Source organism: Pezoporus flaviventris, unplaced genomic scaffold, assembly GCF_033815535.1.
Source record: "Pezoporus flaviventris isolate CSIRO_AGI_PZ_B2104156 unplaced genomic scaffold, CSIRO_AGI_Pfla_v1 ptg000072l, whole genome shotgun sequence".
NCBI lineage: Eukaryota > Metazoa > Chordata > Aves > Psittaciformes > Psittacidae > Pezoporus > Pezoporus flaviventris.
The window spans coordinates 9,492,230-9,515,658 of record NW_026892620.1 but is presented as its reverse complement, the minus strand read 5'-3'; the positions used below and the strand labels follow the sequence as shown (position 1 = coordinate 9,515,658).

The window sequence follows — 23,429 nt, the reverse complement described above, 5'->3', positions numbered from 1 at the left end:
TTAATGGGATATTCTTGCTGTCCTGGAGTTACCTTCTCCTTACCTGGAGAAGTGCCTATCGCAGGAAGTCAGCTGCGAGGTAGAAATACTCTCGGGGAAAACACTCAATAACCTAAAAAGCAGATTCTTTATGTACTTTGGGGTCTTCTATGGTTACTTTTGTCTACTACTATGCAAAGTCTGCTTAAACTTTCTTATAATACAGGGTTGCAAAAATACTGACAGGCTTTGTCATAAACCCTTTTTTTAAGTGTAAGTTAGGGCTAGCAATTTTTGGTGGGTTGACTGTTTTTATAACAAATGCTGCTCTGTACTTTCTTACTATGTTTGTTGTAACCTGACTGAGTGGCTGTCAAATAGATGTCAGAAATGGTTATAATTCTGGCATGGGCAGGGATGGTTTCTCGCTAAATATCAATTTAGTTGATATTACTTAAGTAGACTTCATGATATTTCTGGCTTAGCGTATTCTGTGAGTTCCCACAGCAAACATGCTTGGTGCTTTTTCTCTATTTGCAGTATTCATCTTGACATCTGGCTCTTGGAGTCTCAAAGTGGACTTGACTTTCAAAAGAAGACTTTTTAGGGTAGAAAACTTAAAATAGGTTTTAGATAGAGGAATATCTTCTTTAAAGTGTCTTATTTCTTAATATTATTACTACCCTGTCAGAAATGTAATTTTCTTGTAGAACTAACAATTTTATTGAAAAACTAACAAAGCATAATTTTTAAGAAATCTGAATATTGTTATTAATGTAACTTTGAAGGAAAAATGTTCTAGTATCGTGATTTATGTAGTAAAGTGGATATTTAATAAAGCATTTTTAAGTATTAAATATTCCATTCCTTTTAAAACATCTTATACTGGGCATGATTATAATTTTGAGGTTTCATGGCTGAATTTTTGTGGTTTATTATAGATACTTCTTTAGTACTTAACTGGTGGAAAATCCCCACTCACTGAGTACCCTGAGTGGTTAAGAGGGGGGTGTGTGTGTGTATATATACACATATATACACACACATATGTACATATCTGTTTTCTATGATACATACATATTGCATAGACATAAGGAAAATTTTCTGTTTTAAAAATCTTTTACCGAAAGCTTATTTTCTTTTTCAAGTTTTCTTCTATGAATTATTTGATATGTTAGATCTAACTTCATATTATGTCTAAAATTAGCCTGAAATATTTCTGAAAGGACTGTTTGTGTTCCTCTGTCCCCTCTCATTCATTCACTGTGTTGGATCCAATAATCATGTGGCTGGGAGATGGTTTAACTTGCTGGTTTGACAGAAGGTTAATTTCCCCTCCCCTTAGATTACTTTTCCAGTGGGTCTGTTCAGTTCATTGATCTGTCTCAGCAGCATTGTAATTGCTAGAGCTGAATGTGGAGGAGAGTTAGGGTTGAGGTTATCCTTTGAGTGGCAACTTGTATTTGCATAAAGTGTGGCTTATTCGTGTCTCAATATATGGCTCATTTTGGGAAGTAATTTACTGTAGGGTCTGTATCTTGCATTTCTGGTTTAATGTTAGTCCTCCAGAAACTGCTCTGAAATATGTTGCCTTGAACAGGTGTCCATACTTTCATCTTTCTTTTAAATCCTGTTGTGTAGTTGAAATGCCAGGTAGCTGTGAATTCACCTTGTTGCTGCTGTGGGCTGTTCTCTCGACCCTGGAACTGTTTTCAGGGATCCTTGACTTTACTACCATCTTTGGATGCTGGAAGCAATTTCTGCACCCTATCCATCTGTAGGCAGGCAGATTTGGAGACCCGACAGGAACCTTGTCTAAATGGTTGTGTGCTGCGTTCAACCATCTGAAGCAGAGCTCCATCTGAGTTAAGCTAAAATGCTAGTTAGGAGCATGCTACCAGTGTATATTATGTGTTGCTTTGTAATGTGGCTGGAGTTTAAGCTACTTTTTCTGAATCTCTTACATCTTCTGGGATACCTAGCTCAATTAAGGGCTAAATCTCTACTATATAAAGTTCTGTAGTTGGCTGCCCTTGCTGCCGTGTGCTACTGTTTTCTAGACCTGCCTAACTACTAGCTTTCTCATCTCCCGCATGTCTTACCCGTTTAGAAAACAAAGCAAAGAAACATACGTCAAATGCATTCCGTGGTGAGCTTGTTTTTGGGAGAGGAAGGAAAAAGAAACAGCATGAGAACGATCTGTCCTGTTGCTTTGCTAATATGCTTAGAAGCTGAGATTCCATTAGGGAAAGGCTGACATGTGGGTGCAGATGTGTTTGAAATGCAGAGAGGCTACTAAAAACACTGTAGGACACCACTATTTTGTTAACATTACAAAAAAATTCTTTCTCTAAAACACTTGAAGCTCAAAATCACATACACTGCAAAGATAATACTCTAGCATCCACACAGAGCATAGCAGACTGCTCTAAATATGATGAATTGTTCAACTCTTGAAACAGATGGAGACTCTTGCTTTGGTAAACAGATTTATTGAGGCTCTTCCCAAGTTGTTAGTGTATGCTCTGAACTAAAAAGTCTCCCATTTCTCCTGGAGACTTGTTCTAGCTAATGTACTTCAGAATAAAATTAGTCTGCAGAGGTGAGAGTACAGTTGGTAGCTTGCAGACTGTGTCTTCACAGCATCCCTGAAATCAGTAAGTGTGGCTGTGCTGCCTCTAATCTTCACTTAGGTGAGTAAACTTTTTGGCTGCCCCACCCTATCCAAGGGAGCCATGAATGGAAGGAGACAAGAGGAATGCTTTTCCCTGAAGTTTGTGTGAAGTGTTTTGCTGTGATACAAGGAGATGGAGTTGAAGAATGGGACTTTGTGGTTTTTCCTTCCCAATTTCTCTGTCTCTGTTAATCTTGCAGATTAGTAAACAAGATGACTGCCGGTCTACCTTTTCCCTCTTCTACTTAAGCTTTTCTGCCAAAGAAAAGTTCATTGTTCCTGGTTGGTGTTGACTAAAACATGTGGAAAGTTGTGATACAAACCAAGCATTTAATTCTGCTAAATTTTCAATAGCAAACAAATAGCTCTTATTGGCTATTAACTGTGACAGATTGGCTTTTTCTGTCTTCTAGAGCTTTAAGCAGGCTTTCTTCTGAAAAAGAAAAGCTGCTTGAACTTGAAGAAGTTAAGCAACCTTTTATTTGTACTTGCTGGTTATCTGCCCATGGACTTGATGGGCTAAAGAACTCTTTTTAAGAATGATTGAATTGTTTTCAATGGAAGCCTTTAGAAACAAGCTTTTCTAGGAAAGAATTTACTATAGAGACAAATATCATGCCTTCCATTTGCAATGTCTGGCCAGAAGAACCCACCACATTGTTGTAGTCAGCCTAATTACATTGTCTGCCCAACATTCAGAACTGCAGTTCTGCAGAACTGAAGTTCAGCCAGATCTGTGGTCTTAAGGCACTGAGTTACTAGTTTCTGTGTATGAGGCACTGAGTTACTAGTTTCTGGTCCTTACTGTTTTATAGGGTAAAACACAGAAAGCACCTGCAATAAAATTCTGATGGAGAAGCCTTCTTTGCCATCAGTATTCTGGAGGTGCTTCACTGGGAAGTTATCTGCCAAAGAGTAAGTATGTAGCAAACGGCTTTAGGAGCCAAAGCCATTCTGACGGACTCTCCTCCAGAGTCTTATCTGTACTGTCTTCAGAACTGTGGAGGCATTTCCTTGCTTGTCCCAGCAAATGGAACTTTTGTTTCAGACTCTCACTGTATGACATCCTTAGCATGGTCTGTTTTTCACAGTATGAATGATCAGGCATCTAGATACAATGGGGAGTCCTTTTCTGTTGATGCAGTCTTTGTCAGCTAAGGTTGTGTGTCTCTTTAGCAGCCGACAAAGTTCCAGAGCTTTGTTCATGGGAGAGAGATTTTTTTTGGTTATGCTTTTTTTTTTAAGGTTACAAAAATAATTTTGCATTTTTAAGTGAGAATGTGAACAGAAGTGTAGAAGTGCATTTTCTTAATCTTGGTGAGAAATGCAGTCTTGTCTGCTTGGTGTTACTCTTTTAAGACTGTTCAGTTCAACCTGGATCCTTCCACTTTAATCGTAACTGAAATATGTTAATTTTGAGGCCATTCCTGAGGCTATTGATGCCTTCAAGTTTTGAATCATTGGTGAACTGAAGGGCAGGGTGGGGTAGAGAAAAGGGTGCCGATATTTTTTTTTCCTTTCCATTTTTTGTTGTTTTGGTTGTTTGTTTTGTGTGTTTTTTTTTTTTTTTTCCCCTTGCTGGTGTCTGCTAACTCAGGATCTAATCCTGTGGGTGCTAAGGGATGGGCTGTTTTGAGAGTCCTTGTAGGCTTGGGAGGGGACATTAAACACCCTTCAGCAAACCAAACTTTTCAAATCCAACAAAGAATTGTTTTACCTTAATCCTCACATGGCTATTGTTGGGCCATCAAATGAGGAAAAAAAGAAAAAGAACATTTTCAAATAAGGTTGCTGAGAAATCTGCTTGTGCTGACTCAGTAGGTTGACTTGTTCATTTGCATAAATTTTTATTTAGGTTTTTGAAATGCTGCGTAAAAATAAATGAGGAAAAGATGGGATAGTTATGCTGTTTATGGCTTTCACAGTTCTGCTTTTCACATGGTTTAGAAATGTGTCCATTATTTCATTTTAGGGTTAAATGCTGTAATCGCGTGGCAGTATTTCTTTGCAGATAGCACTTTAAAGGCTGTATGAATACCATGCACTCACTATGAGCACAGGTTTATTGTATTCTGGATGTGTGTATTTTAGTGTGAAGCTGATAGAAGACACTTAGGTCAGACGAAAGATATGGTTTTGGCAAAGCAGTAAATTTGCCCTTTTTTTTGCCCTTTTTTTCTTTTTTTTTAAAAATTCAAGGCTGTTCAATACCACAAGCTTTTCTGTTCTGTTTTGTTTGTCTCTTTTGGCAGTGGTGCTGGCAAGATTTGAGGTGGTTGGTTTTTTTTAGCTACCTTACAAAGGATTTACTCATTAGCCCTATTTTATGGGTAGAGCTAATTGTGATTTGTCTTGCTGAGCCGTATTACGCAGTTTGGGCCAATTAAGTGAATCCACTTACACCAATGGATGCTGTTCCAATGTGTAATATTGATTTGAGCTATAAAAGAGAATGACTTGTTTGATTAGATTTCTTTGTCTAAACAATGCTCGATCTTACCTAGTGTACCAAACAAAAGTGTTGTCTTCACTGAGTTTTTTTCTGACTGCTTCATATGTTTGATTAACCTATTAACTGTAATGCAGATATAACAGTTTCCATATATATAAATTCTAAAAGACTACAGAAGAATTGGGGGGGGGGGATGTGGAATGCATCTTGCAACTCAATATAACTGTCTCTGCTGCATGAATATCAACTTGTGTTGAGATCTGGGGATGAGTAGGGTGACCTACTCTGAAAAACTGTGACAATGCGGAATCCCAGACATTTACCTCCTCAGAGATGTAGGAGTGGGGGGAGTGAATGTGTGTATGTGTTAATTAGGCATTTACACTGAAGTAGATGGCATCTGTCACACAGTAAACATCAGAAACTGCTGAAGTATATGAAATTTTCTTCGGAAACTATGTGGGTGATATTAAGCACTCTGTTAGGAAACACAAGTAGATGTATTTTTTGTTCCTCTCCTGGCTTTTATGACAAAATTGGCATTTACTTTTTGGAATTAGTAGATGAGAGTTGCTGTAAAATTGGGGAAAAGAGCACTTCTGTCATGAATTGGATCCAGAAGAAGCTAAAAAACTGTTGCTATTGTAATGCCAGGGGATCTGTAAATTATCTTAGTGGATTTGTTTTATACATTGTATATGCACTGAAAATAAGTGTTTAGGTCTTTGCCTTAAAATAATTTTTCATAAATTTCCGTACTAACAAAACCGTTTTGTACTTGGATGTTGAGGGACATACATATGTAAATGTGACTTGTTTATAATGTAGGCTCCAACTAGCAATCTGCAGCAGCTGAATGACTCTTGGAGAGAGTTACCTTGATTCTTGATGTTAAACAGGACATCTCTAGGAGTGCCATATGTGATCTTAAAATTATTATTTGGGATGCAGGTTCAATTAAAGGGATAACTCAGTAAATTTGGAGTATGGCTGGGCATGAGCGCATGCTGCTGTCAAGTGAGTACATGTGCCACCCTCTAGGGTAAAGGAGACCTAACATGATCTAGCCAATTTGGGCATTTACTAGCTCTTATTCAGTGTAGTCCTAAATCGGGTTATCTCCTGCAAAGCAGATATTGAGTATTTTTGTGGCGCTTCTATCCAAAATTTTGAGTGACGGGCATATTTCTCTCTTCGGATATGATGCCAAGACCTGGCACCAAACCTGGTTTATATATCCTCCTGAAATACTGAGACATAATGTAAAGAAGGATCTCCAAAACCAATCACTGCTGCAGTTGTTAGCTGTTATTGCATTCTGCACCCTGAGAGCTGCTGCAGCCTGGAGTGGTGCTCGGAGCCAGTCCAAGCCAGAAATGGCTGGCTAATCAGCCCTGATGGACTCCTCACTTTACTTGCCTATTTGCTGGGAACATGGTGAAAAAACGCAAAGCTATTCCTCTGTGAAGATGTGGCAGGATTTACTGGTTTAGGTGCCTTGCCATGAAAGTGGCTTCTGGACCTAAACTGGCTTTGGAAAAGGTGGCCATTTTCGTGCATTTTCTTCTAAACTGTGTTGGACTTGAGCTAGTTCATCTCTGTGTATGTGGTCATGAAGAATCGTGCAGTAAAATAGTTTTACTTCAAACTGTGTCCAGTTGTCTTTGTACCTTAATCCAAAAGTAGTTGCCCAGTTTAAGAGTATTCATTCTAATTTTCTTCTGCTAGGAGTCCGTGTTAAATCCAGAGTATTATTAGTGGTTATTTGTCATAGATGTAGAGCTGAGGAGGTTGTGATTTGGATTTCCAAAGTTGAAACAAACCTATACAGGGATTTGGATGACTAAATTAAGTCTGTAGTTTTTGAATTAGATGGATGTTCTGTAAAATGATGATTCAGTAAGTTTTGACGAATCTCTTATTTCTGTTGCTGCAAAATAATTAGTCCTTATGAAATATACGACTTCAAATATACAGCTTCTACAGAAATTAAGCTGCTCTTACACAAATAGGATGTGTCTTTTCATGACTTCTAGTTGTTTGCATTATCTAACTTGAAACAAATAGCTTAAAGTGTATCTTTAGAGGCACTGGTAGCTGATATGATTAAAACTTGCAGTATAAACCGTTAAGCGCATTAAGGTTTGTCTGCTTTTACAGTCCTTGTTGTTACCCATTCATGCTTGAGATTGCAGGGTCAATTGTAATACATATGAAGGAATTTCATTTCTTCAGGAACGTCCTGGGAACGACTTCTTTGTTTTGTTGGCATTGTTTTCGTAAACTAAAATAGAAAAGGAAGAAATTACACCTCTGAAGTTTAAGCTGTAGAAAGTTAGGGACAAGTTTTGAATACCTAGAATTGTGTGATTTAAGTCAAGCAATTAATCAACCCTTGAATTTGAAAATAATTATATTTGAAACTTGTGCTTGAAAAAGGGAACTTGCTGGATTCATTGGACTGTCTAGAAATAATTGTATTATAAGTCAGCTTCTGCTTAGTGAATTAACATGTGAATTATGAGCCCCTTGGTAGTAAGCTGAAAGTTTTGGCTGTCATATGCATTCAAATGATGGCTTTTGTTATAATGCTGGGTAGTAATTATGATTAATGTAATTATGTTTGTTTATACTATACTGTAAATTCTGCAGTGTATTTATGTAATAGTATTGTGTATTCTTCATGAACTACATGTATTGTGAAAAAATCAAATATTCAGAGGGGAATTAACATCATGAATTACAAAGAAGAAATGGATCTCTACTTCAAGATTAGATGTGGGTTGGTTTAATCACCTTTATGAGAAAGGAGATATGAGAAGGATCTATAGATTGAAGAGCTCTCTCTGGAACCCAAAAAGCCTGAAGGCTTTGAACTAGTCGGAAGGAATAGAGACCTTTTTCTTGTCCTTTAGAGATTTGCTTGGTGCCCTGTAGGCAGTGTATCGGGCAATGTGAGTGTGATATGGCTACTGTTTTGCTGTTTTGTTGTATCTACATATGGTGTATTAGGGTGTATGCAAGGCTGAACTGACACTGAACTAGAGAAGGCACTAAACTTGCAGTAAAGTAAACAAGGAGAAATGAATTTGCCAGGTTACAGGGGAATGTAGGAAAGGAAGAGTAAAAACTCCAAAGAGTTTAAGTAACAGTGAGATGTTTCAGAAGTGAGGAGAAAATGGTGGGGGAAAAATGCTCAAGACTGTGTACATGAATCAAATTAGTGGTTTTGCAGTATCTTCTGTGGCTGCTTATGGTACTAATGGGACTGTTGGTGTCTTAGTGTATTAAAAATAACTGTATTAAGTTAGTCATTTTCTATATGGAATCGTTTGGTTTTGTAAAGCATACATACTCAAGTGTACTTAAGCTTGATTAACTTTGTTTAGACGTGTAAACCATGTTGAAATTCAAACCAGCATCTTAAAGCATATAAATTGATCATGCAAATAAAGGTATCCAAGGGCTATGTTGTTTCTTGTACTTAGTGCTGTAGGAAGAATGATAGATAGGCTAATTTTGACAGCATTTGAAATTGCTGAGGTATACTTTCTGCAAAAGCATTAATATCTTGCTGCATGATTCTGTGCCTAGTGCTTTGGGTGTTTTGGTTTTGCTTTGTTTTAATGCGAAGCTAATGCTGTAGTAGTAAAATAAAACTACAATGACTTTACAGAAGCAATAATTCAAATGTGAAATGTGTGGTGGTTCCAGGTTGTGTGAACTCATAGTTGAGTACACAGCAAATTGACGAGCTATTTAAGAGATGCCCCAGAAGGAAACTTGGAATTAGGTTAATCCTACCCCAGGAACAGGCCATTAGCCTGTTTGCAAAGTTCAGAAAACTCCTGTGCTTGTTATACATGTTTGTTGTATTTACCTGAATGTTTGTTTCATACTGTATTCAATATTAGCAAAATATTGTTTAACTAGGCTTGTCACATACTAGATGGCTTTTTTTTTCCTGGCCTTGTTTTTTTCTGAATTAGCCAATAGTATGTGGGCTACGTTACTTCTAACCTAAGTTTGCCATGCTTGACAGCCTTCATGCTACTTGCAAATAAAATTCCTTTTCACAAAGAACAAAATAAACTAAAAATGTTTCAAATTTCACATATGTGAGTACTCATTTTCTAAAAGAACAGGGTTTTAAACAGTGTATTCTTCCTTCTGAGTGCTAAAGATATCAAATGTTTCATAAAAATAAAACTGGTAGGCATTCTAAATGTCAAACTGTCAGTATAACCAAGTCTTACTGACACATAGCTAGTATAATCTTGCACAGTTTAAGCAATGGCATGGTTTCTTAAATATGTACTGAAAGAGAGCTTAGAGGAGAACAGCATGAGAAAAACTGATTGTTCTGTTTCTTGGGTCTGTGTGTATATTACCTTAAAGGAAAAGTAATTTTGAACTCTGAAAACATGTTGATTAAACTCCTGTAACTTTTTCTTCAAGATAAGAGTGCATATGAGTTGTAAACAGACTTCTGACTTCAAACTTAGCAATTTTATTATTCCTGGTAAAATGTTGGACACATTTGTCCGTTTTGTATAATTCAGATTTGACTAAAAATGTTTGGCAAATGCATATAAATGAGGATACAATGGATTAGGAATCAAACTTGAGCCTGCTTAAATAATTCTCAAGATTTTCTGGTTCACGTGTAGTGATATTGAACTCTTTAGTCATAGGCTTTAATTTGTGCATGGTGCTGACCTGATGCTGTGCAGGGACACTCACTGCATCCCTTCATTCAATTCACTCTAATTATCCCCAACTTCCTGGGGAGCCTGCTTAGAACTGGTCATGAATGTTTGTTATTAAGTATTAGGGTATTAGACTACCCTGGTTACATGTAACAAAGTACTTTTTAGACTGAATTTACATATAGATGATCAGTATAGGAAGCTGAAATTATATTTGTCATGATTTTATTTAATCAAATTCAAAATAATATATTGGAATAATAAAACATTTTGACAGTGACTTAAGCTTGGAGTTATATGAAATTAGGTTTATGTGTGAGTTCTTATATGCCAATGTTGGTAATTTCAGTGTGTATTTTAGAGTGGTTATGGTATGTAAATTATCTTTGATACAATCAGATTTGTGTGTATACTTCAGGGTGATGGTAATTATTTTTGCTGGGAGCATCTGTTAATGCAGAATATTGCCTCTTCAGGTTCATGTGAAAATGGCGGACGAAGCTGTCTGTGTTGGCCCAGCTCCCACCAGCAAAAGCTACCTCAACATGGATGCCATCATGGAAGTCATTAAGAAAACCAGGGCCCAAGCTGTGAGTCTGAATGAGTCTATCTGCTGCAGCTGTTTCATATATAGAAAGCAGAAAAGCCAGAGTTTGTATTTTTTTTAAAGGTGTGGGGGGGGAAGTGATTGAATATGCTATTCCAGTTAGTTCATGTCACATGAGTTAAATGTGTCTGAAATCGCTACTGGAAATCAAAGGCTTTGTAGCATCTGGCGGCACTGGTGGCTGATCCTGCAGGTGGCTGCTGGATTCAGCTTTCACACCAGGGAGCAGCTTCAGTTCATTTCCAAATTTGCTGGGGGAAAAAAAAAAATCCCAATTAGTTTTGAGCACTAACCCTTTATATGCCATAATGGCTTTTTTTTGAATGTTTTACAAAGTGTATCCAAAAAGGCTTTTGCTTAAACTTAGTGTGAATCACTTTTTAAATTGTATAAATGTTGTTTACAGGAAGATAAGATGAATGGTGCTTCCCATTTTTTTTTTTTTCAGAATGTTTACAAAATGCATGTTAGCTTATGTGTGTAAATGTGGGCTATTCTGCCTTTCTCCCTCCACATTGGCCAGACATTCAAAGCTTAGCAGGAATCAGTTGAAAAAACTAATGTGTAGTCATGTTGACATGCCTAATGTTCTTTGTTCTGTCAGTGAAGCAAATGTATTATTCAGAGCAAGTCTATACAGGGCATTTATGAAAATAAAATTTGATGAGTATATGTGAGCAACACTAATTACCCTGGAACAGTTTGGATCAGCATTGTGATTTCTTTCAAAGAGGATGTTTTGGTATAGTGGTTTCAGGGATCAAGAACTTGTCTGTAAGGAAAACTGTTTCCTTCCCCCTGAGTTTCTGAATGTGGAACCCAGTTGTTTAGGCCCTTCAAAAGAGGGGAATAAAATTGCTTATACTTTGTCTGTCAGAGTGTATTGGGATCAAGAATCTTATGTGAATTGTGAAAAGTAAAACTTTCTAACACTCCTCTTAAGTAATTACAGTGTACAAACTGGGGTGTGAATAACAAACCAGACTCGTAAGGATGCATGACTTAAACTAATGAGACGCTAAAGTGTTCTCCAGCAAGGGTTGGTAGAGGTAGGAGGCTAATGACCGAGGACCGGAAGACCACTGTTCTCATCACTGCTAGAAATACTTTGGGATGGAGGAATTATAGTGGTTACTGACAAGAGTGTGGATGAGCATACACGTGGAAGGCTGGAAGTCTGGCATGAGATAAATGTGGCAAAATGGACTTAAAAAGAATAGAAGGCAAAATGCCAAAGGGAGTGGGTGCCCATTACTCTGCAAACAGCACCTTTCTCCCTAGTTAAGTATGGAGTATTTGTTTCAGAAATGGCAGTTTAACCAGTGAGTCTTCACAGCTTGACTTATATACATCAGTGTGTTAAGACACAGTTTCTTAAAATACCTAAATAATTTAAATGCTTAATCATCTACTTCACCTTCCCCATTATCTGAAAAGGTGCTGGTAAATCTGGTGTCTGGCTTCAGAATTCAACCAACGTGATTTCTTTTTTTTTTCCCAAGGTACACCCAGGATATGGATTTCTTTCAGAAAATAGAGAATTTGCTAGACGTTTGGTAAGTTACTTCTGTTTGTTTGGCTGTGAATGATGCGCTAGGTGGCACATATTTATTCCAAGATATATCAATCAAGAAATCAATTCAAGGCAGATATAAAAAGATCAAAAAGGTCTCCTTAATATAGGAGACTTCAGTGTGCTTTCTGTGTACATGAATTTCTTGCATTTTGAGGGTGTAATTGCAGCCAGTGTTTTCTTTTGGGAAAAGGGGAGGTGCCTGATTGTAAGAACTTTACAAAAGATATAAGGAACCTTTTTGGCATTTTCAGTTGTGGTCGAGCTGTTTGAGGCTGCTCTGTAAAACTGGGTCACTGAAATGATCTAGGTTAAAAGTATCTGTTTTTAAGTGATCATTTTGGTGATTCATAGCACAGCTGGTGAACAGCTGTATCAGCAGTCCTGAGAAGGTGCTGAACTGCACTTTCAGGATGGGAGTAGAAAGCTGTTTAAAAACTGGCTTCTCTGCTGGTGGTCATGTATTGTGGAGCTGCATTCTCAAGAGAGAATCAAGAGGATTCTGTTTTCACTTCATGTGGACGATAATTTTTATAAATTCAGACAACTTCTTTACTTCAGTGGGGTTTTTGTACATCACAGAAACCGAGATGTCTTTTTTACTAATGCTGTTTTTTTTTTTTTTCCAAAAGATTTCATGCAGCTGCCTAAAAATTTGAGCAGTGCTAGAAGAAAGTTACATGCGCAGTGTCTGAGCAAAGACCTGAGTGGATGCTGTATGTGTAATCACTGCAGGTCATGTGTTATTGTCTATTGGTTTCACTGAGAACAAGGTCAAGCACATATTACTTGCAATTTCCAGTGAAAAGCTTTTGTAGCTACCAACTTTGTGGAGTAAACAAGCCATATAGCTGAGAAAGCATCTTGTTTTACAGGCAGTAAAATAAATTTGTTGTTGGTTTTGAGAGTAATTTGCACCTTTTTGGTTCAGGGTAAAAAAACACAGATGAGGAATGTGATTCTTCCCAATGATAGCTCTTTCATTCTTAGCATTTGTGGAATAGCTCTTGTTTTCATCTTTTCCTTGACTATGTCCCTTTTAGCTTGTAGCACAGACCCTTTCTATTTAGTTGGTTGTTTGGTGTTAGAGAATACCACCTGCTCATTAAAGAGATTATTTGGGAATGAAGTCTCAAATTTTTATACCTGGGAGCTGCTGTGATTTTTATTTATTTATTTATTTAAAGCACCCCAGATAAAAGTAAGTGCAGGTCCTGTGTGATGTTGAATGCATCCTTCTGGGTGCTGGTGGTGTTGAAGTTGAAAGGAATTCTAAACCCTTAGCGTTTGCCAGGATTTACCAAATCTGGGGTAATCTCTTACCTGTTACTTTCATGCAGTTTAGCAGCTTGTTTTTATTGCTGTTCTGCTTCATGTACTAGAACCTCTTTTTAGAGGGAAGATTCCTGGTTTAATTTACAGCAACCTGTACTCCCACTGGATTAGACCAGCAGGATAACTGGCTTTAGTTGGCAATTCCTGTTTTTTTAATAAACAAACAAACAAAAAAAGTGCTTGCTCATGCTTTTTGCGTTGTATTCTGCTGCCAAACTTTGAAATTTGGTAGCTATTACTCCTACACTGGGCACATTTCCTAGTAATTTGGTGATTGTTCGGCGATGTAAATTGTAATCTTGGTGACATGACAATCTGGAAGACTTTTTGTCAGGATTAAGCAGAAATAGAGGAAGTACAAAGCTTCCTGTATATCCTTCCCCTTTCCTATTTCTTATCTTTTCGCTTAAATCCTTGGAACAGTGAATTCCTGAAATAAAGCAGTGACAAGAATAGAAAAGTATTCAAGTTTGGGTTGGTGCTACAGTCTCAAAATAGTTTTTAGAAAGTTTCAGAAACCCAGTATGTTTTGTTTTGTTCTCTAAAAATGTAATAAACCAAGGTAGTTCTACTTTGCTTTCTGAAACGCACTATTTAAAGTCTCAATTAAGACATAATCATGCTTCCCTTTGTCAGTGGCTCTAGAATATCAAACCCCTAATGAGAACTGGTGAAACGATCTGTCTTTTTATCACTAGGGCTGCTTATATTTTTTTTAAGACACCCTGATTAATATATTTAGGAGGAAAACTTGCCTGCTGTTTCTTTTCTTTGCTAAAGCTTGTAAATAATGTTGCCAAAGATGTATGTGTGTTCTGTTTTCTTTCCCCCTATCTGTCTCTCAGCCCGTACACTGTTTTGTTCTTTTGTGCTGAAAGTAGTGATGAAACTTGGGTTTATTTCCTGGTTTGCATTTGTACTTTTAAAACAAACTACCTAGATTTGGAAACTGGTAAGTACACTAAACTTTCTAAATTTGCCAATCTAAGAGGAGGAATGAGCTCAAAGCAAATCTTTGTCTTCACTTAATACAGGGAGGGTCAGTTCACATGTAATCCCACTGTGTGTGACTTGAACAAAAGCATGGCTTTATGTTCGTTTTTGCCTAAATGATTTGTGGAATAGCACACAGCTACAGACAGTCCATGTGAAGAATTTGATGGATACATTTAGAATATTGAAAATTACTAGTTGCTTTTAATTTTTTTTCTTTTTTTAGAAGCTTAATTTTGTTCTTTTTGGATGGAGGAGAGCACAAGTAAATGATCTGTTGTTTCCAAAACAGAATTTTCAGAAAGCAGCCAGTGAATGAATATCTGGCATGTTGTTCATTGTGATCCAGATAGAAAAGTTGGTGCATTCAGTCCTCTCTTCATGTGTATGTATTCTGGTCGCTGTTGATGGCTAACAGAAAAGGGATCCATAGTATTTTTATCAGGCAAGTCTGTAGAAGATTTCCTAAACCTTAAAGACTATTTATCAAAAATTGGTATTTGAATATGAAATATTTTTAAAAACTTTTAAGGCAACACTGGTAACGTTATTATGTAGAATAACAAAACATGGCTTTGTGCAAGTGAATGTAGTTCCTTGGAACCTTACTTTGGTTTCTAATTTTGAAATTTGAGTTCTCCAACTTGGAACTCCTGCACTGCTAATAATCTGTACATTAAGGTTGGAAAATTCAGTGCATAAGTTGTTACTTGTAGTTTATGCATGCAGATATATTTGCATGGAAGCAGTTTGCTTCCTTTAAGAAATAATTACACAATATTCAGTATTGACATAAATCCAGAGGTGCAGTTAAAATATACTGGCACATTGAAAGAAAAAAAAATTAAAATTGCTAATACATTTTGCCAGGTGCTGTGCAGAGCCACAAGAGCATTTGATCCTTCATGTTTTACAAGAATTTGCTAGTGCCCTCTGTATTTAGGTTAGGTTGCTTAATGTTTCCCATTATACAAAGTTAATGCAGATCCTTTCTGAGAAGGTCTGTCACCTCTATTATCTGCAGCAGGCCTTTGAAATTTGGCAAGGAGAAATGCCTGGGACTAAGATGGGCCATTTGGCCTGTTGAAATATATACTTTTCTGAAATTGCCATTTTCCTTTCCTCACTTGTAAACATCTAGGGTAACTGTTGTGGTGAGGGGTGGGAGTGCTCAGTCAGATCTCTTCATCTGCCAAATGCTTTGGGATTGGCCCATAGTCCCAGTGACTTATTTTCCTCCTTGTCTTACCTGGGTGAAGAAGGAAATGGGGAGAGAAAAAGCAAGTGTGTGACTGAGTTGCACAATCATTATCCCAGAATCAGTGCTCCTTCTTGTACCTGGCTGATGGTAACGGCAAGTAGGAATCGTACTCCTGTAGCTAATGTTATGTATGTTCTTGTTTTCTTTTAATGGTTAGAAGCTTAAACCTTGATGCATCATGACTTAGTGTTGCAGTTGCTCATAATGGGGTCAGTTTCCTCCTCTTTTAATTGAAAGAAAAACAGAAATGAACTTCCCTGTCCCCATTTGCCACAAAAGTTCTTTAGGAAGCTAGTTTAAAATAGGGGGGAAAAGAAATCAGCCAAGTGAACGCTATTCCTTTGCAAAGTCTAGTATGAAAAATACCAGATTGCAGGATTTATATCTTCAGTATGTTTTAGTCTCCTGTACATGAATATATATGATAAAGTTCCTACTTTCATAGATGGTGCCTTGTGGTGTATTTTCCCCAAGAAACCTATGGAATTTGTGCATAAAATCTCAAAGTGATGAGAGTTAAATTCAAATTTTATCTGGCATATTCATTCTTTTGAATGCAGCCTTGACAATACTGTCCTGATACTGTATTTGATACAAAAAAAAAAAAGCTAGCCGCAATCCTCTGCCAAAATCCCCTCCTTGCAATAGAAGCCATAAAAATGGTAGGACAAAAGGATTTTATTTTTGGAATAAGATATGGATATGAAGCCTTTTGGAGTTCCTAGTGGAACCTGGTTTTATGCATCTTTTGTGCTCTCTTAGCAGCTACTGTTCAGCATGACTAAGGGGAGAACAAAGCAGCCAGCACTATTTCTCTTCACTTTTGAAGCTAGATTAACATTCTTGGAGGAATTAAAAAAACAACACTGTATTGTCTGAAATAAATGAGCAAACAACGTGTATGGAAGTGGTTGACCACATGTTTGTAAATGGCTGTTAAATTTGAGATGGAAAAGGTGAAACAAAGAGCAACATATGTCATCATCTTCTGTAAGGGAACACATATCTGACCTGTGAAGAACTTTGTGCAGGTGGATCCGTAGGTCTATGCACAGCTAATTATGGGATTGTCACCTTTTAAAATGTAAACTCTGAATGGCAGTTTCCTTAACATAGCTTTGTTATTTGTAAGCAAATTATAAAGTTCCTTTATCATGACTTCAATGGATTCTGTGTTTTTGAGAAGTGTTTGGCATGCTTCTTGTTCCATTCCCACATGCCAAGGCCAGGCCTGATATGGCTTTGAGCAACCTGGTCTAGTGGAAGGTGTCCCTGCCTGTGGCGGCGGTGTTGAAACTAGATGATCTTTAAGGTCCCTTCCAACCCATGCCATTCTGTGATTCTGTGCTTGGCTTTCTACCTGGCAGTTTATGTAACTGGTTAGAATTTGCATTTTCTGAAGTGCGAAGTGCTGTTTGAAAAAAAGGCAGCTTTGGAAGCTTGGTGTCAAGGAGCTGCTTATGGTAGAGATTGTGTCCTTCAAGGAGTGGGGCAGGCAGAGAAGTTAATGTGGGTTTCTTACTGTGTTCTGCAATGTCATTGCCTACCAAAGCCGCAACGTGCTTACCATCACTACCTGTGGTGGCTTTACATGCTTTGTTTGGTGAAGACTGGATACTATGCCTTTACTTGTACATTGCTTAGCCTTTATTACTTTGCCTAGATGAACAGGTCACCAGTTTGCTCCACAAAAAAGCTCTGCCTGTGAGCTTGCGATGTTGATGGATGACTACTTACTGCTCTGAGGCAGAAGGCTGCTTAATGTTACTTGCGTTTTTGTATTTAATCCCAAGTTTGAAATCCATGGTAGGGACAAATAGTGCACCTATTAAATCATGGGCAATATTTGTCAGACATTACTAGTTCTCTGCTAGTACATGTGAGCTAGAAAAGCTAGAAAAATGAACTTGAGTTATCTGAACTGTCTAATAAGATACTTTCTAGTGTAAAAGTAGAAAGGCTGTACATGACTACTTTACTGTAAAAAAAAAAAAAAAAATTCATAGACCTTTGCTAAAAGCATATAATGGTTTATGTTGTGTCATTGGTGTCCTGTTTAAGATTGCCCATGCTACAGAACAAACTGACACTGGTTCTACGCTATTGTAACTTCCAAAACTTGAGTATTTTTTTATAATTGTGGCTTTATAGAATCATAGAATAGTTAGGGTTGGAAAGGACCTCAAGATCATCTAGTTCCAGCCCCCCTGCCATGGGCAGGGACACCTCACACTAAACCATCTCACACAAGGCTCTGTCCAACCTGGCCTTGAAAACCGCGAGAGATGGAGCAAACTGTCTAAACTTAAAAAAGTCTCAGGGTTCATGTCCACAGGTCTTGTGGATATCTTGTGGATATATATGTATTTAACCTATGTGTATGCCTATAAAGATGTAGTGTGGTGTTTTGCCAAGATCTGTGTGGTTCTGTGATAAAAATGCTCTCCTTCCTTTTGAGTCTTTTGCCTAAACTCTGTAATCTTAGTGTGTTTTTTTTTTTCTTGATCTCTTGATTAGGCAACTTCCTCTGACATGGCAGTCTTGACCTGTCTGTATTTGTGTTTCACTTAGAGTAAGCCTTTATTTTTAACTTGTTTTTTTTTTTTTTAAAGCTATGTATTTTCTTAAAGTGGCTTAGGTGAAGAGCTTTAACATGTGCAACCATTCTTAGAAAAAAACACAAACTTCTATTTAAATAGTAGCAACTTGAGACTCTCATTGTATGAACTGTGGCCTTGCATGACTGCTGGAATGATTTAATGCTGTGCATGTGATTTAAAGATTATATTAATGTTTTTTGCCTATCTGGACTATAAGTCATTTAATATTTCCCATGAGATGCCTTTTAACAGCAGCACTTTGGCATGCTTAATAGGGTGTGTGGTTCTGCAGATGAATGGATTTATGAAATCCTGATTTGTAAAAGTCATTATTTCTTGACATGCAGTGTCACTGCAATAGCACTTATTTCCAGGCCTGCAGGAATCCTTCACATTGCTTCTGAAATGCTTTGTTCTGCCCACTTTCTTCCACTACTACCATGTCTGGTTGTGAGAGTAAAAACTTCTTGCTCTGTTTCCACAGTTACGTTTATGTTAACAACAGTGTATACCTGTGTGTTTCCTCATTGCAATAACAGGGCTATGTATTTATATTTTGACATAGGTAATATAGTTCCTGCCTTTTTAATCTATTATTGGTTTGCAATGCTGCAGATAAACTTGTCTGGTTACAGTGAGCTCTGTGCATTCTGAGCTAAGGTGATTTGTTAATTTGTCCCATTCCAGTATAACTGATGTAAGCTAGTGTGGTAACCTTTCAAATGTGGTGTCCTTCTCTGTTTCCAAATCAGTTGTAAATGCCCCATTGATACCGATGGAGTTGGACTAGACCTGAACAGTTAAAGATGATGTATTATAGTGATGGGTAATCTGAATTCAGTAATTTTACATTGCAGATTTAATACTTTAGGGTTTATATGCATGTCGTGGTTTAAACCCAGCCAGACAGCTCATTCACTCACTCCCCCCCGTTCCTCCCTCCTGCTCCCAGAGGGATGGGGAGGAGAATTGAAAGAGTGTGACTCCCACAGGTTGAGATAAGAACAGTCCAGTAACTAAGGTATAACACAAATCACTACTGCTACCACCAGTAATAATAATAATGATAAGGGAAATAACAAGGGAAGAGAATACAATACCACCCGCTGAAATGAGCCCAACCCAGAAGACCCCGTGTGCTTCTGGGTAACTCCCAGTCACCTCCCCGGGCATGACGTGCTGTGGTATGGAATACCTCTTTGGCTAGTTTGGGTCAGGTGTCCTGTCTCTGCTTCCTCCCGGCTTCCCCTCCTCCGTGGCAGAGCACGAGACTCAGAAAGTCCTTGGTCAGAGTAAACATCACCGAGCAGCAACTAAAAGCATTGGTGTTATCATCACTGTTCCCAGGCTGAAAATCAAAACACCACGCTGCACCAGCTACCAAGAAGGAGAAAAAGTGACTGCTACTGCTGAACCCAGGACAATGCAATCTTCGTAAAATATGCATATCCAAGATAATTAATTCTGACTTTAAAGATGAATGTAACTTAATAGTGGGGTGGATTTGGTTTTTGTATACCATTCCAGAGTTTAACATAATGAAGCAATGAGTGTGTGATAAATGAGTAAAGTGTATGTCATTAAACTATTTGTGCTCTCCTAATTCTGACTGTTTTATCAAGACAGATACAACAACATAAAAGAACCAAACAGCACCATAATGTAAACCTTAAGTTCACAGAACTTTAAAAATCAAATTCTAATAATTCAACATGATCCTAAGCACTAACTTCAAGAAAGTACTTCCTGAAGCAAGATTACAGTTAAAATACACACCATGAAAAACAAAACCTTCCTAGAAAAAAAAGTATGTTCATTCTGGGATAACAGGTCATCTTTACAAGCAGGTTAATCAAAAACCTTTCAGCTAGTATCTTTTTCTCACAGCTAACATAGAAATAACTCAAATGCTTTTGAAAGAATTGCCAGACATGATCCTCCCTTCACGAAGCTCATTCCTGGTCTCAACAGATCCATGAGTCAAGTATCAGAATCTGATGTAAAAGGGTCAGAAAGTAGGAAAAGTTACTCCCCTAAAACAGAAACCAGAGAAGTCAACTAAAAAGGGGTGTGAATTAGGAAGTCCCAGCAAAGCATCTTAATTCTTAGAGGAAGGCACAAACACATAGTATCGTTTGCTGCAACATGTGTCTTCAAGCTAAATACACTTCCAAATAAATAGGGAAGCTTTTCCCTTCCCTCAAAAGTAATTACCTCCTAGCCTTAGGATGAAAGACATTCAGTATGTTCATATCTCTATTCATGCAACACATCACTACCAGTAACAGAAGCCCTTGTGTATGAAAATACACAAAACAGGCTGTAAGACTACATGCTTCTTAGCTAGTAAATACTAGCTTAGATAGATTTTGGTTCATAATTTGCTGCAGCTAGTTTTCAACTACAAAAGAGAACAGATTAAAACTTTCCTATAGGTGTTTAATACTTGTAAAGTGTTATGTTGCTGCTGTAATGAAAGGTGCTCAAATATTCAGAATAGTTTCTACAGCAATGAGACTTAACCTACTTGTTTATTCAGTATACCACAGGATTCACTTCAAAATTGCTTCCTGGGCAAGAGGTCATTATCTAGCCTCTCTGGGGCATTATTTTCTGTATTTCTGAGAACTGTTCCTGTCATCTCTGCATGTTGAGGGGATAACTATTAATACACCAAATATGGTTGGGTACCAGATGTGCATTGAAACATGGGAGAAGTTCAGTTTTATTTTTTACTGTTGCATAGATTCACCAGTTATAGCAACAGGGGAAGCTGTAAAGGATAAGGGGCAAGCTATATTCAGGTATGTCAGAGTTAAAGTTTTGAACTGCTTAATGTCACTTAATGACTTCTTAGGCATTCAGTTTGTATCTTCTACTTTATTACAATATTCAGGATGGTTGCGTATTTTTACTGTATGGTTGTAGAATGCATAATTCAGTTGGACCTGGTATCTGCTTTAGATATCAAATACAGTCTTTATTTCACAGAATGTCTGAGTTTAGAAGAGACCTCTGGAGGTCATCAGGTCCAGGCAGGGCCACTCAGAGCTGGTTACCAGGACTGTGTCTGGTCATTTTTTGATGGAGTTGTGGAGTCCAAGGATGGAGACTCCACAACCTCCCTGGGCAACTGGTTTCAATGCTTGGTCATACTCATGATGAAAAAGTGTTTCCTGATGTTCAGAAGGACCTCCTGTGATTCAGTTTATGCACACTGCCTCTCATCCTGTTGCTTGGCACCACTAAGCAGACCCTGACTGTGTGCTCTCTGCACCCTCTCTTCAGGCATTTATATACATTGGTGAGATCCCCCTGAGCCTTCCCTTCTCCAGACTGAACAGTCCCAGGTCTCTCAGCCTTTCTTTGTAGGAGACATGCTAAACAAAAAAAAAATCTGTGAAGGCATACAAACACAAGCACTATTTGTTAGTAACTTACCTGGTTTGTCAATTTTTTGTTAATGAACGCCATTAACCACAGGAATTATGACCCCCAGGTAGGAGTAAGAATTTAATAGACTAATTGCAGCTGCCTAATTGTGTTTACTGGTTGATTCTGCAAGTCTTTTAAAGAATTCCCTGGAACTCTAAAAGACTTCCTACTTATTATTGTGAATGCATTTGCCTTTTCATTTTATCTTTAATTCTATTTGAAGGTTGGCTTACAAATAAGCTTTGTCTATTTGTGCAATGTGTTTCATTCATTTCTATTTTGGAGTGAATGATAGTAATCAATAACACTGACTTAGAGTATTGGGTTGACTGAACAATTCCTGCTGGAGTTGTTGTGCATGTGTGTGAAAACAGAATACTCTGCAGTTGGATTGTCTTCTATGAAGTTTGATTTAATGCAAATATTAACATTGATTTCCTGAAGTTAGGTGATGTGTTTTATTTAGAACTTAGCATCTGCTTCTCACTTGCTTCTTGAAAGCCAAATGATACGTTCAGCTCTTGAAGATCAGGTTAACTAACCCGTGCTGTGACCAAGCTGCCTGAAGAGATTACTGCTCCCAGTGGCTTGGTGTCTGTCCCTATAAGGAGTTGTTGCCCTTCTTGGATGTGCTGGAATGACTGTATGTGTAGTCACTCTGTAGCCCTGTTTGATTAAAATTACTGTGGTTTAAATGTGCTTACATCCCCCTTGCTTTCAACTGTCCTGTTAAACTCTTAAGCTAGTACAAATGGTTCTGGCAGGAACAAGTTAAAGTTTCTGCCTGATTTGAAATGAAGGCAAACTCAAAGGGACGGTAGCTTGGAAGTAGGGTATAAGAGGTAAGAGAAAAAATAATCAACCTTTTAACCTGTTTATAGCTTAGTCTTAGAATTAGTATTTGACAGAAACCTTACGGTGAGGGATTTAGGTACCTAATTTAGGTTTTGAAAATCAGTTCTGTGTGCTGTATATGATACATATATATCAAAGATGTTATGTTATTAAGAACTTAACCAGATAATCTTTAAAATATTTTCTTCATCCTGCAAAATACAGAAGGGGTAAGGGAAATGGTTTTCACCAAACATTGTCTCTCCGCCTTCTCAGGCATATAGGTTTTCAGTTGCTTCTTGCAGCATTGCTGGTATGAATTATTAAAAACTTTGAAACTTGGAGTGACTGTATCTGGGGCTTCTATTGAGGAAAAGCTGCTGTTTCCCTGACTCTGTAAGCCACTACTGTTTGGAGAAGATTTTTCTCAGAGTCTGCACGTCCATGTAAGCATAACAGAAAGGGGAAATTTGCTACAGATTGACTTCCTAACCTTGGGGCTTGTTGATAGCACATTATGTTTTATTTGAGCACGTAAGATTTGACACCATTAACTTTGTAAGTTTAGCAATTTATATATGTCAGATTAAAAATAAGGCTGCTATCAGTGTGCACACATTCCTGATTGGGCACTTCACACGTTTGTCCATCTTCATAATTTTGACATCAGAACTGTGTAGGAAGCAAACACCCGCTGAATAGCGTCTCACTGTTTGGAGATGGGTTCTTTAATTGATATTAAATTATGGCTTTCAGTACACACAGGGTTAAGTGGAAAGGTTGCAGTAAATATCTAGTGAGCTTTTTTTCCTTTAATGTGCTCATTAGCAGTGGCAAGTCGAGGTTTTAGCACATGTCAGTAATTTACATTTCATTGCTGAGTGGCTGCCCTTGTTCAAGAGTTGTTTCTAAGCCTGATGAATATACTTGTGTTGGGAATAAACTGAGTAGAAGAATTGAAAGCCAAATACCCTGCC

At 37.7% G+C, this 23,429-nt stretch overlaps 1 protein-coding gene across 4 annotated transcripts in view; it reads left to right on the top strand.

Annotated features, from left to right (window-relative positions):
* Positions 1-23,429, top strand: part of PCCA (propionyl-CoA carboxylase subunit alpha) — a 290,674-nt gene that overhangs the window by 25,819 nt on the left and 241,426 nt on the right. For all 4 annotated transcript variants that reach the window (XM_061472833.1, XM_061472832.1, XM_061472831.1 and 1 more), the window contains 2 exons: positions 10,291-10,404; positions 11,924-11,977. In XM_061472833.1, coding sequence (XP_061328817.1) covers positions 10,291-10,404; positions 11,924-11,977 — 168 coding nt within the window. The remainder of the gene's footprint in view (positions 1-10,290; positions 10,405-11,923; positions 11,978-23,429) is intronic.